This window comes from Lynx rufus, unplaced genomic scaffold, assembly GCF_022079265.1.
Source record: "Lynx rufus isolate CCGP_SWC_20201006 ecotype Redwood Valley unplaced genomic scaffold, mLynRuf1.p SCAF_24, whole genome shotgun sequence".
NCBI classification, from domain to species: Eukaryota; Metazoa; Chordata; class Mammalia; order Carnivora; family Felidae; genus Lynx; species Lynx rufus.
In genome coordinates, this window is record NW_025814839.1 from 13,543,675 (window position 1) to 13,560,400 (window position 16,726).

A 16,726-nucleotide genomic window follows, 5' to 3' on the forward strand; every position below is an offset into this window, starting at 1 on the left:
GCACCAGAGGAGGACAGTCAAGAGAGAGATGCCTTTACAACGTCAGGATTTCAGGACAGTTACTCAGACTGGAGAGAGGAGAGTCCTGGGCTGGGAGCATGTGAGTATGAGCATGAGCGTGTGTGTGTGTGTGTGTGTGTGTGTGTGACAGAGAGAGAGAGAGAGAGAGAGGAGAGAGAGACTCTGTGTGTGGGACTCTGTGTGTGTTTGTGTGAGTCTGTGTGTGAGGCACAGGTGCAGTGGGAGGAAAAACATAAAAGGCCTTAAAGACCAATAGTGCGCCTCTGCCAGGGAGACTCCTACTTCGACAGAAAGGTTGTGAAAGCCTCCCCGGCTGCCAGGAAGCAAAGATCAGGGAGTGGCCCAGCCAGAGGGAAGAGGCAGGACCTGGGGGTGTCCAGGGGCTTGTAACACCCAGTGAAGCAGGAGGAGGGCCAGGCTGGGGACCCTGCTTTGAAAAACCAGCGACAAATATTCAACAGCCCGCCCTGCCTCCACTCAACCGACAGCCCAGGAGGTGGGGAGGCTTGCCAGGGCGCCGAGCTAGTAGCTCAGAGGAAGTAGGCTTGGGGGAGGGAACAGACGTCTTTGGGTCCCATTTTGAAGGGCCCAAGCAAACCTCCCCGGAAGCAGGCTAGAGTGTTGAGCAGGAGAGGACACTGGGCGGGGCAGGCATGCCGCTGGAGCTGTTTCTGGACCTGTACTCGCCCCCCTGCCGTGCCATTTACATTTTCGCCAAGAAGAATGGCATTCCCTTTGAGTTTCGGCCTGTGGAGCTGGGACGAGGTGAGTCTTGGCTAGGCTGGGCCACATGGGGGGTGGCACCCAGGAGCCAGATCTTGCTGAGCCACCCATCCTCTGCATCCCCCAGGGGAGCACCTGAAGCCTGAATTCTTGAAGGTGAACCCCCTGGGGAAGGTGCCTGCCCTGAGGGATGGAGACTTCCTGTTGGCGGAGAGGTAATGGGGTCCTGGCGCCTGTGGAGGCTTCGAGGTTGGGGGAGGTGGAGAGAGGACGGCAGAAAGCTGATGGTCCCACACTTGGAGATCTTTCCAGACTGCTGCGGTCCCCTCTTCCTCCTTTTAGCTCACCCAGCTTGGGGGCAAGGGGCTGGACTAGGAGCTGCTTTGGGGCTAAAGCTGGTTGGTAGCTTCAGCATGGAGGGCTGGGCAAAGGTCACTCTGTTAGGCCTGGACAACCTGGACTCTGCTGGGGAAGATCCAAGCTTGAGGTTAGCCCTCCCCAGGAGTCCCGAACCTGGCTTTCAAGTCACAGGAGCCAGGAGCTAGGCAGCCCCAGATTTGCATTGGGCTCTGAATTCCAGTTCCCCATATCCTCGATCTTGGCCACGGAGGGGCCACAGAACTTCGTGTCCCATGTTTCTCCCCTGTAAAATGGAGTAGTAATGTAACCCCTCCCAGGACCTGCCTGAGAATGGAAACTGGGCACCACCTTTTTCTATAAAATGTTTTCTAGTTGCCATTACATTTTTATTATTTGATTTGGAAATTGTGTGCCAGGAGCCCAGGGAGGATCAAGAAAGGGGTTCTCCTCGATCCCCTCTCCCGGACCCTGGCTGCTAGGGAGCACTGGCCTGGGAGGGAACTTGGAGATCCCTTGGGCAGGATGTCCATGGCAGGTCTGCCTCCCTCCTGCTCAGTAGGTCCCAGATGCCAGAGAGGTGGGTCTGGAGGCAGAGGGCTGGCTGGGTTAGTAGCTGGGGGAGGGGAGGTGGAAATATGGGTCCACGGGGAGCGCGTGAGGAATGGAGCAGTTTGGTGGAGAAAAGATGGCCCGTGGTGGGGATGTGGGAGTGGGGTTGGCCTCCCCCGGAGGTGGCGTTGGACAGAAATCCAGTCAAATCACCCTGTTTGTGAGAGATGAAGCTGCCTAGCCCTGAGGGGTGGGGGACTCTCTGACACCCCCTGTTTGCAGTGTGGCCATCCTTTTATACTTGAGCCGCAAGTACCAGACGGCGCCATACTGGTATCCACCTGACCTGCAGGCCCGCGCCCGAGTCGACGAGTACCTGGCGTGGCAGCACACGGCCATCCAGCTGCCTGCCACCAATGTCTACCTGTGTAAGGTGAGCCTCCCGCCCTATTATGCAGGCTTGGGCAGCAGTCAGAACGCCCAGTGCTGGAAAGGACCCACGGGCACATATACAGCCCTCTATCCACTGTCCCGGGGAAGACATCTGTAATTGATCACGGCATTCTTTCCCCGAGTCTAAATGAATCCTCAGAATCCTTCTGAATACAGTGCCCCAGGGGGTGTCACTAATGGACGGTGGCCAGGGAGGGGTGGAGAGGTGGTTGAGGATGTTTGGAGGAACCCAGGATAAGCTGCCTCCATTCCCCCTGGCCCAGTCCCTCCTGCCCCACTTCTCGGGGCAGCCTGTGGACACCGTGCGCCTAGACCGGCTGTTGGGGAAGCTGAAACCAGCCCTGCAGCACCTGGATCAGGAGGTCCTGGCGGCCAAACCCTTCCTGGCTACCGAGCAGGTCTCCCTAGCAGATCTGATGGCATTCACGGAGCTGATGCAGGTAAGCTTCTCCTGCCTGTTTGCCCTCTGGGGGCACTCTGGGCACTGGTCTGAGTCCCCTGCTCTGGCTACCCTGTCTCCCCAGCCCACTGCTGTTGGCTGCGACCTCTTCCGAGACTGGCCCCGGCTGGCAGCCTGGCGAGCCCGAGTAGAGGCTGCCCTGGGCCCTGAGCTTGTCCAAGATGCGCACAAGCTTGTGCTAAAGCCGCGGGACCCCAGAGACGCCCAGCAGGACCCCCGGCTGGCACAGGAGCTGGTGCATCGGCTGCAGGAGCGGCTCAGTTGAGAGGGATGTGGCCCAGCCCATTCCCCTGCACTCTTCCACCCACAATAAACATGCTGTGTGACGTCTACTTGTCTCCAGCTTCCTCTGCCTTACCAAGTGGGGTCTCCCCGCTTCTGAGCAGAATCTGGAGGGACAAGAGATCTCCCGAGATGATGCAGCCTAGAGGCAGCAGCACTCAGGCCTCTCGTGGGCTTCTAGTTGCCTTCCTGAGTTGCCAGCTGCTGAACTCCACTGGCCACTGCCAGTCCCAAGCCAGACCGGAAGTTTCTGGGATTCTCTCCGTGGCACAGCTTCACTGGCTGACCCTAGATACTCCTGTGGCGTTGTCCCCGGTGCCCTGACTGCTCCCTAGGATCCTGTTTGTCTTTCTCTCAACACTTTTCTAACCATAGTTCAGGCTAGACTGACCTATGCATACCCCCAATCCTTGCTTCTGAAACCTTCCATGGTTACTTCCTATTGCCCCATCCTCGTTCTGGACCCAGCAGAGGCCCTTGGGTTACATTCTACAATAAAGTTCTGGCCCTCACAATTCCCGCGTGTAAGTCCTTCTCGACATGGGCCACGGGCACACACATGTGCCAAGAGGGAGGGGGAAGGGCAGGGTTGCAGGTGGCCCCCACTTCCTGCCCCTGAGCCAGGGTCCTCTCCCTTGTCTACTCCTGAGTCTCCCAAGAATTCTTGCTGCTGTGAGAATTCTGGGCTTCCTGGCCTCATGACAACACCAAGTGAAACAAGAAGTTCCAGAATGTGGGGTCCTAGGCCTGGGTTGGAGAGGGCCGACGGGCACAGAGCCAGGCCCAGGGGCTCAGGCCGCATATAGGCTCAGGTTCAGAGCCTGCTGGCTGTGGCTGGTGGGGGTGCCCGACACGTGTCTCAGCATGGGTCTGGAGCTCTATCTGGACCTGCTGTCAGCATCCTGCCGCGCTGTCTACATCTTCGCTAGGAAGAACAACATCCCCTTTGACTTCCAGTTTGTGGATCTGCTAAAAGGTAGGCACCCCACGCTGCCCGGCATAGGTCTGGCCTTGGCAGGGAGGCAGGACGCAAGGTCAGAGCGTCTCTGAGAAGCGGAGACACAGAGGCGACGCCCCACCTTAAAGTCCAGACTTTCCAAGGGAATCGTAGGCTGTCCGGCCCTGTGACTAATTCTGCCCTGCTATGATGAACAGGCTCTTTTTTTTTTTTTTTTAAGTTTATTTATTTATTTTGAGAGAGACAGAGACAATGTGAGTGGGGGAGGGGCAGAGAGAGAGTGAGAGAGAGAATCCCAAGCAGGCTCTACACTGCCAGCATGGAGCCCAATGTGGGGCTTGGACCCACAAAACTGTGAGATCATGACCTGAGCTGAAACCCAAGAGCTGGACGCTTAACTGACCGAGCCACCCAGGAGCCCTATGAACAGGCTCTTATAAGATAAAGTGGAAGGAAGAGTGCCAGGCATCCCCTGGTCTCCCATCTAGAGCCCTTGGCTTTTCCTTGCAGTATCTTGTTAGCTGCAGCACATCAGATGAGCTGGCAAAGGTCGCAGAAGTGTGTGGTCATCCAAATCTGAGTCAACACTACCTCTTCAGGCCACACTCATTCTCCCTCACGTTCACACCTGCTCAGGGTGACACAGGCCTGGGGTGAGGTGCAGAGCACTGGTCTCCAACATTACCCCAAGCATGGAGGAGGTTCTTAAAAGCTCACGTTGCAGAGGCAGAAGCCTCTAGAACATAGAGGAGGAGGCCAGGTGCTCCGAAATGAGGTGTGAATCCAGCCCCAGAAATGTTTTCTGACCGAGGCAGCTGGTTGAGGAAGAGTTAAAACTCCCAATAGATCAGGGTGCCTGGCTGGCTCAGTTGCTAGAATTTGTGGACTCTTGATCTCTGGGGCTGGTCATGAGTTCAAGCCCTTGTGCAGCGGAGGGCTTACTTAACAACAAAACAAAACAAAACCCACCCCAACAAAACAAGTCTTCTGATAGATTGGTTGTATATGAGAGGCTCCCTTTTGGATTCCAGCTGTGTGCTGGGGCTGGGGCTGAAGGAGTGGGGGTGGGATCCAGGCTTCTAGGGCTGCTGCTGATTCACAGGCTATGGCTTCAGGCCGAGTTGGGAGTGCGGGTCGGAGGCCTCCAACTTCTGTAAGCCAATGGGTTGTCCTGGTCACTGAGCCTGGGATGGGGGCAGAAGTCTTGATCCTAATCCCGATTCTGCCACTGACTTGCCCTTTGACCTGAAGTGAGCCACGGATGGTGTTCCTCTGGGCTTGTTTCTCCTTCTAGAGAAAAGGGGGAGAAAGGCATCTGCCTCTGGGAGACCTGGGCCTCTCTTTCCTAGAGTCCCAGCACCCTCAGACCTTTCCTACCCCTCTCAGGTCACCACCACAGCAAGGAATACATAAAGATCAACCCCCTGAAGAAGGTACCCAGCCTCAAAGATGGAAAATTTGTCTTATCTGAAAGGTAAGTCTTCCTTGCCCACCCCTGCTCCCATCTGTCTCTGCTCCTCCTGGGACATTCATGTGGAGCCGACCTACTAGTACTTATTTTTTATTTACTGTGAAAAATTTTATATGTACACCAAAGTAGAATGAATACTAACTAATGAGGGATATGAAGACCTCCACAGGATACCCATCACACAATTCCAACAGTGGTCCACGTGGGGAGCCCATTTTGCATCACCTGTAACCAACCCACTCTATTCCCCTCTATTCCCCTACCTGCCAGATAAAAGATGAGGGCTCATAAAAAAAAAAAAAAATCCCCAAAATATTTTCTTTGTGGCTTGTGCATTTGAATCCAGCTCCAAATAAACTACAAGTATGGCAGCTTGTGGTCTGCCTATAGTTCCCTCCATGCCCCACCTTTTGCCTTTGCATTTTTAATATACTTTTTAAAAAATGTTTCTTTATTTTTGAGAGAGAGAGAGAGCACAAGTAGGGGAGGGGTAGAGAGAGAGCGTGCAACAGAGGACCCCAAGCAGGCTCCATGCTGACAGCTGATAACCGAGAGCCCAGGGTGGGGCTCAAACCCACAAACCGTGAGAGCATGACCTGAGCCAAAGGCAGATGCTTAACCGACGGAGCCACACAGGTGCCCCGCCTTTACATTTTCGTTACGGTTGAAGAAACAGAATCCTTTGTCCTGAGGAGTTTCCCACAGTCTAAGTTTTGCTGATCGTGTTCTCATGGTGTCATGTTAACATGGTTTTTCTGTCCCTTCATTTCCTGTAAATTGGTCATTGAAAGTAGAGGTTTGGTGAGATTCAGGGGTTTATTGTTTCTCAGACAGCTTCAGAGGCGGTCTCATGATTGTCAAGTGTATCTTCCAGGTGGACCATAGACCTTGGGTGGCCCCAGTCCTGGATGATTTTCCTAGGGCTGTTGTAAAAAATTACCACTGACTAAATGACTTAGAACAACAGAAATGTATTGCATTCCTAGAGGCTAGACGTCAAAACCCCTGTGAAGGAGCTGGAAAAGCTTCTCTCCCGGGTTCTGGTAGCCTCAGGCTATGCATCTTTGGCCAGTTCCTTGTTATCTTTGAGCCTCAGTTTCCTCAAATGTAAGCATACTGGGACCCACCTTACAGGGTTATTGTGAGATCAACTGAGATGATTCAGGATTTAGGATTTCCCTTCTTGATGTTTCCCGCCTTCTTAGACAGTTGTCCCTCTGGGGCCTCCCTCTCAGGCTGCTCCTTCCCTTCTCCCCCCTCCCACCTCTGCTCCCTTCTTACCTGCTGACTCTGTGGTGGGCTGCGAGGGCACAGGGGGGCAGGCTCCCGCTTCTTGGACTTTGATGTCATATCAGACTCTGACTCAGGACCCTCTGGGACCCCAGATGTTCTAGACACCTCAAACACATGTGTCCATTCTGAGTTCCTCGCTTCCTGCCCTCCACCAGCCAAGAGCAAGACCATTCCCTCCAAATTGTGCCTCCAGTCTGTACCCTCCCTGTACCCCTGTGGCCCCTGTCCTCCTCAGAACCCCTCCACCCAAGTACCAGATCTTGTTCTTTTTTTTTTTTTTAAGTTTGTTTTGAGAGAGAGAGAGAGAGAGAGAACACAGGAGGGGCAGAGAGAGAGGGAGAGGGAATCCCAAGCAGGATCTGCACTGTCAGCACAGAGCCCAACCCAAGGCTTGAACCCACAAACTGTGAGATCATGACCTGAGCCAAAATCAAGAGTCAGACGCTCAACTGACTGAGCCACCCAGGCACCCCTCTTTTTTTTTTTTTAAATTGAGATACAATTGCCATACAACATTATATTAGTTTCAGGTGTACAACATAATGATTCAGTTTATGTATATATTGTGAACTGATGATCACCGTGGTAAGTTCTAGTTGACCTCTGTCATCACATATAGTTGTAGATTTTTTTCCCTTATGATAAGAACTTTTAACACCTACTCTCTTAGCAACTATATTTTTTTATTTTTTATTTTCTTTTAATTTTTTAAAATTTTATTGATTTTTGAGAGAGAGAGAGAGAGTGGAGGAGGTGCAGAGAGAGAGGGAGACACAGAATCTGAAACAGGCTCCAGGCTCTGAGCTGTCAGCACAGAGCCTGACATGGGGCTTGAACTCACGAACCGTGAGATTATGACCTGAGCTGAAGTCTGACACTTAACTGACTGAGCCACCCAGACGCCCCCCCCTTTTTAAAATATATATATTTTAATGTTTGTTTATTTTTGAGAGCACAAGCAAGAGAGGGACAGGGAGGGGGGTGTATAGAGGCTCTGAAGTGGACTTTGCACTGTCAGCTGGGATCCTGGGGGCTTGAACTCACGAACTGTGCAATCATGACCTGGGCTGAAGTCAGATACTCAACCAACTGAGGCACCCATGCACCCCTCTTTTATTTATTTATTTATTTATTTATTTATTTATATTTAAATGTTTATTTATTTTTTGAGAGGCAAAGAGAGACAGAGTGTGGCTACCTCTTACCCCTGAATTCCCATACATGTTGTTTTCCGTCTAGACTGCCCTTCCTCATGCCATCCATCAGATCCCATTCACCCTGCTGGTCTCCCTTCGGGCATTCGCTGACTGGCGGACTGACTGCCTTTCCTGGCACCCTTTGGGCTCATCCTTCCCCCAGAAGAATGTCAGTGCCTAGCACCTGCCTGTGGCTGGAAGCCCCACACTGAGCCCCGGCCACGCTGGGGTGGTGGGTGTAACAATGTTGAGGAAGGCAAGAGCAGTGCCCCCCGACTTTTCCTTTCTGCAGCGTGGCCATCCTTTTCTACCTGTGCCGCAAGTACAGCACACCCTCACACTGGTACCCACCAGACCTGCACACACGTGCCCGCGTGGATGAGTTCATGGCCTGGCAGCACACTGCCATTCAGATGCCCATGAGCAGGATCCTCTGGATCAAGGTGAGTGGGGTCAAGGCCGGGCTGACCACCAGTGAGTTCAAGCAAGTCTCCCTCCCTTCCTGAGCATCATTTCCTCAGCTCCCTCTCCTGCCTGCCTTACAGAGCTGATGGGAGTGTGGAATGAACCATTGGGTATGAAAAAGCCTTATAAAGACAAGGGGAAGGGTACCCAGGAGGGGCTGATATTACTCAAGACTGGATAAGACTCAAGAAATTTCATTCTGAACTAGAAAACATCATAGTCAAAGGGCCCAGAGAGACCACCAAATTTGAAGATGACGACTAGCCAATGTATGTATATGTACCCTTACTTCTTATCTCATGCCCGTGACAGACATCACTAATCAATCACAGGATTCCATCCTGCTAGGATCTCAAAATCCTTCTGGACAATGGCCCCAGGTAACTTCTACCAACCAGAACTGCTAAAAGAGGTGAACTTGCTTTACATTCTTGGTTCTGTCCAACACCTCTCTAGCAGACAAGGATGCTGAAGATTGGAGGGTCAGATGGGACTAGGGTGCAGCCTCCTCTTCCCTCCTCTCCCCCACCCCGGCCAGATGCTGATCCCAATGATCACTGGTGAGGAGGTTCCAGATGAGAAGGTGGAGCAGATGCTGGCAGAGGTGAAGAACAGCATGCAGCTCTTTGAGGAGAAGTTTCTGCAGGACAAGATGTTCATTGCTGGGGACCACATCTCACTGGCTGACGTGGTGGCCCTGGTGGAGATGATGCAGGTGTGCAGTGGGGTAGGGACACAGCCTGGGCAGAGGTAGGACTCCTCTGTGACCACTGGGGCCATAGTGTGAGGATAGGCTGCTGGAGGGAGAGGGATTCTGGGAGCCAGGTGCCTAGACCTGACCCAGGGGTAACCGGAAGCACAGGAGATTTTGAACCAAGGAGGGTCACGATTATCCATGCTTCACAATGCTTTTTCAGCGTGGGCAGGAGCTGGAAGGCAGGCCTGGGACAGGGAGAAGAACACAACATTTCTCAGTTAGTCAGCCAGGATCCTGGATGCCTCCGCCTTCTGCCGGACCCTCCAGGAAGTGTCCAGAGGCCTCCAAAGTGTCCTTCTGGATGAATGCCTCTTTTCTAGAGCACCAGACATCTAGCTATACAAAGAAGCTCCCTGGTTCTGGGTCGGAGGGGCATCCACAGTGCTTTTGGGGGTCCACCTGGGTGTGGGACAGTTATGTGGTTTCTACATGCAGGGGAGGGTGGCTAGTTCTGCCCTAGCTGGTATGCAGGGTGGCCAGTTGAGACCCCGGCCAATGTCTTGAGAGGCCAACGCAATTTCTGGCCAGTATGCAAAATGTCCGCTTTAGTCCATGGTCAGTGTGCAAGGCAGATCAGCACCAGAGAAAACCATTTCAGTTTTTCTGTCTCAGGTGGTGTAGTCCCCTACATTTCAAACCCTACACCTTACATTTCACCCACCCCACCCCATTTTGGAGCCCCCAAGCTTTTTGCGTGCATGTTTCTTAGACTACCTGCTGGGTCTCCCATTCCAGGCCCTGCGCCTGATCACAGAGGAAGGTTCAATGTGGAGGAAATTCAATGTGTGAATTCTTCCCACTCTCATCTGAGAATAAGGGATTTCCCTGGTAGAAGGCAGGGCCCATGGGAGGTTTCACACTAAAAAGTAGGAGTCATCTGGGCCAGGAGTCACCTCAGAGAGGGGTTCAGGAACCTTGGAGCAAGACCAGTGGAGAACCTGGAGATTCTGACCTTCCAGCCCCCACCCCACATCTATCACATAGGGTATGACCCCTTGCTCAGGCCTGGGAGTGGGATGGGTCACAGACTCACTCTTTGCAGCGGCAGATAGGGAGACACCCTGAGGCTGTAGGAGGGGACGTAGGTAGGGCTGGTCCCCTGGCTGACCATCTCTTCCTCTTTGTGTATCTACAGCCCATGGGAGGCAACTATAATGTCTTCCTCAATAGCTCCAAGATTGCTGAGTGGCGCATGAGGGTGGAGCTGGCCATTGGCCCTAGCCTCTTTGGGGAGGCCCATGACCGGCTGATGAGGTTGGCCGAGTGGGACAGTTCAACATTGGATCCAATGGTCAAGGAGAGGATCTGTGAGTTGCTGCAGAAGTTCAAGTAGAAGCAGCCCATCCTGCAGGGCCTGGCTGGCCCAGGCCTTCGAGCTTCTTTCCTTAGGGGAGATGTTGAAAACAATTCCACTTCTTCACCTAATAAAGTACTGTCACAACCACCATGGTTGCTGGGCCTGGGACAGTTGGTGTGAGCATAAATTCTCGTGTGGGAGAAGGTGGCGGTGAGGGGTCCTCCCAGGTTCCAAAAAGAGTTTAAAAGCTAAAGGTTAAATATGATTAAGGGTGCCCTGCTGGCTCAGTTGGTAGAGCATGTGACTCTTGATCTTGTAAGGGTTAAATTGTAGTGTAGGGCTAACCTGTAGCCTTAAGAAATAACAGCTTTGTTTTAACACTGTAGACTAAGAGATAACAGCCTTGGCCTATCAATCAAGGGAACAAAAGTTCAAGGAAAATCAACTGGATTAGTGTTTGATTGGAGTGGGGCAGGGCATGTCTGAACTGTTTCCACCCCCATCTGGGAACTATTTCTTTGTTCTGTTCCCAGATGATGATAAGACCATGTGGTCGGCTATAAAAACTCTGTACCCCGGCTGTTTGAGACTGCACTTGGGTCAAGAGTGTCGGTCTTGATCGATTGCCCTTGCCTCTCATTGCAATAAACTTTGTTGTGACTGTCATTGGTGCCCATAGTATTCTGTTTCAGGAGTCGTGTGGATGCAACAATCTTAGGGTTGTGAATTCGAGCCCCAAGTTGGGCATAGAGCTTACCTAAAAACAAACAAACAAACAAACAAACAAAACACTGGATTTAATATAACTTAAAAAATAAACATGATTCAATTGTCAATAATAGTTGATGACTTCAATATCCCACTTTCAATAAAGGATAAAACAGTAGGACAGAAAATCATCAAGGAAATAGAGGACTTGAACGATGCTATAAACCAATGGACCTACCATATATATATATACAGAACACTCCACCAACGACCACAGAATACACACTCTTTTTGTTTTTTTTAAGTTTATTTTTTTTAGTAATCTCTATGCCCATTGTGGGGCTGGAACTCATGACCTCGAGATCAAGAGTTGCATGCTCTTCCACCTGAGCCAGCCAGGTGCCCCAGAACACACATTCTTCTCAAGCACACATGGAATATTCTCCAGGATAGACCATATGTCAGGTCACAAAATAAATCTCCATGAATTTAAACAGATTGAAGTCATATCATGTATATTCTTGGGAACACAATGGAGTGAAATTAGAAAATAATAGGAGAGGCATCTGGATGGCTCAGTCAGTTAAGCATTCAATTCTTTTTTTTTTTTTTTAATTTTTTTTCCAATGTTTTTTATTTATTTTTGGGACAGAGAGACACAGAGCATGAACGGGGGAGGGGCAGAGAGAGAGGGAGACACAGAATCGGAAACAGGCTCCAGGCTCTGAGCCATCAGCCCAGAGCCTGACGCGGGGCTCGAACTCACGGACCGCGAGATCGTGACCTGGCTGAAGTCGGACGCTCAACCGACTGCGCCACCCAGGCGCCCCAAGCATTCAATTCTTGATTTCGGCTCAGGTCATGATCTCATGGCTCGTGAGGGTGAGCCCCACATCGGTTCCTCACCAAGGAGCCTGCTTGGGATTCTCTCCCTCCCTCTCTCTCTCTCTCTCTCTGCTCCTCCCTCCCTCTCTCTCTTTCCCTCAAAAATAAAGAAAAAATGAACTAAAAATGAACTAAAAAAAGAAAATAACAGAAGGAAAACTAGAAAGTTCACAAATATCTGGAAATTAAACAATACATTCTCTCTTTTGTTTTTTAAAGTAGGCTCCACACCCAGCACGGAAGCCAATGTGGGGCTTGAACTCATGACTCTGAGATCAAGGCCTGAGCTGAGATCAAGAGTTGGACACTTAACTGACTGAGCCACCCAGGCGCCCCAGAGTGTCAGACTCTTGATTTCAGCTCAGGCCATGCTCCCAGGGTCGTGGGATCAAGCCCCAAGTTGGGCTCTTTGCTGAGGCTGGGGATTCGCTCTCTCTCCCTCTGTTTCTCTCCCCTGCCAGTGCTATCTCTCACTCTCAAATAAAAAAAATAAAAATAAAATAAAGTAAATAAAACCCTTTAAAAAGAGAAAAACAAGACAGAAAATCAATGGAACAAAAAAATTGGGTTTTTAAAAAAATGTTTATTTTGAGAGAGAGAGAGAGTGCATGTGCAATTGTGCATGTGTACCCATGTGGGAGAGGGACAGAGAGAAAATCCCAATCTCAGCACAGAGCCCGCCTGGGGCTGGGAACTACCAACCTGAGCCCAAATCAAGATGCTTAACTGACTGAGCCATCCAGGTGCCCCCCAAAATTGGATTAAAAATTTTTTTTAATTTATTTTTGAAAGAGAGAGAGAGAGACAGACAGACAGACAGACAGACAGAGCGTGAGCAAGGGAGGGGCAGAGGGAGATGGAAACACAGAATCTGAAGCAGACTCCAAGCTCTGAGCTGTCGGCACAAAGCCCAATGTGGGGCTCGAACTCACCAACCGTGAGATCATGACGTAAGTCGAAGTCGTCTGCTTAACTGACTGAGCCACCCAGGCACCTCCAAAATTAGATTTTTGAAAAGATCAACAAACTTGACAAATCTTTAGCAGCTATGATGAACAAGAAAAATATAAGACTTGAACTACTCAGATGAGGAAAAAAAGTGGGTACATCACTACTCATCTTACACAAGTATAAAGGATTGTAAAGAAAATGCTAGGAACGATTGTATGAGAATAAGTTAGACAACCTGGATGAGATGGGAAAATTCCTAGAACACATTATCCACCAAAATGGACTCAAGAATAGAAAGTCTGAACAAACTTATGGCAAGTAAAGAGATTGAAATAGTAAAAATAATAATAAAAAAAACCTTCCTACAAAGAAAAGCCTAGGATCAGAAAGTTTCACGGGTGAATTCTATCAAATGCTTAAGGAATTAACACCAAATGGGGCACTTGGCTGGCTCAGTCAGTGGAGCATACAACTCTTGAACTTGAGGTTGTGAGATCTGGCCCCATGTTGGGTGTAGAGACTGTTTAAAAATAAAATCTTAGGGGCGCCTGGGTGGCTCAGTCGGTTAAGCTTCGAACTTGAGATTTCAGCTCAGGTCATGATCTCACGGTTTGTGAGTTCAAGACCCCCACTGGGCTCTGCACTGGCAGTGTGGAGCCTATGTGGGATTTAATCTCTCTCCATCTCTCTGCCCCTCTCCAGTTTGTTCTCTCTCTCTCTCTCTCAGTGTAAATAAAGAAACTTAAAAAAATAAAATAAAATAAAATCTTAACAGCATAAAAAGAATTAACACTAAGCCTTTACAAACTCTTTCAGAAAATAGAAGAGGAGGAAACATTTCCCACTTGATTCCATTGTTATCAGAGAACCAGTTCCAAATTCATATTTTGTTGCTTGAGGCTTGAAAATCAATACTTGAGAGACAAATGATGGGGGGGAAAGGAAAGTTTGCTTTATTCAGGAAGCTGGAAACCTGAGAAGATGGTGGATAAATGTCACTAAGATCATCTTCCTCGTCCAGGTGAAGCCAGAGGGTTTTAATTGGGAAGGCACAGGAAAAGGGAGTGGGGTTACATGGGGGAGATGTAGGTGCCCAGGCAGCTAGTGCTATGTGGACGTGACCCTGAACAGACTTGCTGGCATCACTGGCAGCTATTTTGGGATGTAGTCAATCCTTATCTTTCGGGTAAGTTTGGTCCTTCACTCCTCAAGGCCAGTGGCGTTCAAATCTCAAGGAAATAAGTTCTGCTACAGATCAAGGGATTTAAGTCAGCAAACAAGGAGTGCGTAAGCTTGAAGCAAGTGAACCCTTAAGACTGGGTGGAGTGCTACTACACTATGAAGCCAGGATGACCCTGAGATCCAAACAGGAAAAAGAACATGAGAAAATAAAAAACTATGTCACAATATTCCTTATAAATGTAGGCATTAAAATTCTCAACAAAATACCAGTAAATCATATCCACAGCATATTAAAAGGATTGTAGGGGCGCCTGGGTGGCTCGGTCGGTTAAGCGTCCGACTTCGGCTCAGGTCATGATCTCACGGTCCGTGAGTTCAAGCCCCGCGTCGGGCTCTGTGCTGACAGCTCAGAGCCTGGAGCCTGTTTCTGATTCTGTGTTTCCCTCTCTCTCTGCCCCTTCCCTGTTCATGCTCTGTCTCTCTCTGTCTCAAAAATAAATAAACGTTAAAAAAAAAATTAAAAAAAAAAAGGATTGTATATCATGAGCAGGAATGCAAAGATGATTCAATATATGAAAATCAATCAGGGCACCTGGGTGACTTGGTTAAGCATCTGACTCTTGATCTCAGCTCAGGTCTTAATCTCGGGGTCTCAAGTTCAAGCCCTGCATTGGGCTTCGTGCTGGGCATGAAGCCTACTTAAAAATAAAACAAAACAAAAAAAAATGTGAAAATCAATCATTATGACACATACTAACAAAATAAAGAAAAAAAATCACATGATTATCACATGATTATCTTGATAGATGCAGAAAAAAGCATTTGATGAAATCCAACACCCTTTCAGGATAAAATAACCCAACAAATAACGGAAGGGAATTCCCTCAGCCTGATAAAGGGCGTCTATGAAAAACTCACAGCTAACATCATACTTAATGGTGGAGTTCATGAGTTCGAGCCCTGCATCAGTCTCTGTGCTGACAGCTGGGAGCCCAGAGCCTGCTTCAGATTCTGTGTCTCTCTCTGCCCCTCCCCGGCTCGTTCTCTCTCTCTCTCTCAAAAATAAATAAATAACTTCAGCCAGGTCACGATCTCGCGGTCTGTGAGTTCGAGCCCCGCGTCAGGCTCTGGGCCGATGGCTCAGAGCCTGGAGCCTGCTTCCGATTCTGTGTCTCCCTCTCTCTCTGCCCCTCCCCCGCTCATGCTCTGTCTCTCTCTGTCTCAAAAATAAATAAACGTAAAAAAAAAAAATAAATAAATAGCCTTTGTCTCTTTTTCTATAGAATCATAAATCCATCAGTCTCTTGTGAGATAGGTTACGTGAGTCAGACTCAAAGAAAAGGATTAATCCTGAATATGGACCAAAGTAGGTTTTGAACCTTCAAGATTGAGGCTGAGCCCTAGATAGGATCCTGCCCAGCTCCTCTGGGGGTGCTGACTGGGGTCAGTGGAAAGTGGGCATTGGGTAACTAACTGTTGCCTCATCTGTCTAGCTATTTTTTCAAACTTCACCACTGAAATCTGAAGTTCTCATCCTTCCTTAATTTTTTTTTTTTTTTTTTTTTTTTTTTTTTTTTCCCAGTGAGGGGCGCCTGGGTGGCTCAGTCAGTTGAGCGTCTAACTCTTGATTTCGGCTCAGGTCATGATCCCAGGGTCATGGATTGAGCCCCATGTCTCTCCGCGCGGAGTGTGGAGTCTGCTTAAGATTCTCTCTCTCTCTCCCTCTGCTGTTCTCCCCCCACTTGAGTGTGCTCTCTCTAAAAAAAAATAAAATGAAATAAAATAAAAAAATTAAAAAAACTTTTTTCTCTGTTAAAGATCATTATTACCAACATTTCCTTTCTTTGCAGAAATCTTCCTTACTATGTAGAAAACCTCGTGTTCCTGCAGGTGCATTTTTCAGTTGGACTTGTTTTAGAAGATGACACAGACACCATCTGAGCATCCAGGTGGCAGGCTCTAGGGGGATTCCTGGGTAGCAAGGAATAGGCCTATGATCAAGGCTCAGAGGTGTGTCTAGGGGTGGCAACTTGCAAGGGCCCTGGAGGGCTCTAGCCTCCCCACCATTTTCTCTACCTACCTACTTACCTACCTACCTATCTCTTACTGAGATATAATTGACCTATAGCACTGTGGAAGTTTAAGGTGTGCAACATGGTGATTTGATACATTTATATATTGCATATATATATGCATATATATATTACATATTATATATGAACTAACACCTCTATTATGTCACCTAATTATTTCTTTTTTGTGGGGAGAACAATTAAGATCTAGTTTCTCAGCAACTTTGAAATTGTAATACAGTTGTTGACTATAATGTTGACAACTAATGTTGTTGACTAATAGTAATTATGTTGTGATAGATCTCCACAACTTATTTCTCTCCTAGTTGCAAGTATGTACCCTTACATATCTTTCCAGTTTTCCCACCCGCAGGCCCTGGTAACCACTATTCTACTTAGTTTCTTTGAGTTTGGCTTCTTTTAGATTTTGCATAGAAGTGTGGTGATACCATATTTGTCTTTCTTTCTCTGTCTGACTTACCTCGCTCAGCACAATGCCCTCAAGGTTCATTCAGATTGTCACAAATGGCAGGATTTCCTTCTTCCTCGCGGCTGAATAGTATTTCATTGTGTCTGTACGCATGTTCTGTATCCATTCATCCCTCGAATAGTTGTTTCCGCATCTTGGCTGTTGTGAATAATG

General features: G+C 49.0%; 2 protein-coding genes across 2 annotated transcripts; both read left to right on the top strand.

Moving 5' to 3' along the window:
- Positions 1–366: 366 nt before the first annotated feature.
- LOC124518329 (glutathione S-transferase theta-1-like) lies at positions 367–3,363 on the top strand. Its single transcript, XM_047088300.1, has 5 exons — positions 367–786; positions 872–959; positions 1,936–2,086; positions 2,370–2,546; positions 2,631–3,363. Exons 1-5 carry the CDS (start codon positions 675–677, stop codon positions 2,829–2,831), a joined length of 729 nt encoding a protein of 242 aa, XP_046944256.1. The 5' UTR covers positions 367–674; the 3' UTR covers positions 2,832–3,363.
- Positions 3,364–3,457: 94 nt separating this feature from the next.
- On the top strand, positions 3,458–10,633 carry LOC124518330 (glutathione S-transferase theta-4-like). The gene is made up of 5 exons (XM_047088301.1): positions 3,458–3,824; positions 5,193–5,280; positions 8,059–8,209; positions 8,770–8,946; positions 10,124–10,633. Exons 1-5 carry the CDS (start codon positions 3,713–3,715, stop codon positions 10,319–10,321), a joined length of 726 nt encoding a protein of 241 aa, XP_046944257.1. The 5' UTR covers positions 3,458–3,712; the 3' UTR covers positions 10,322–10,633.
- The last annotated feature ends 6,093 nt before the right edge of the window (positions 10,634–16,726 follow it).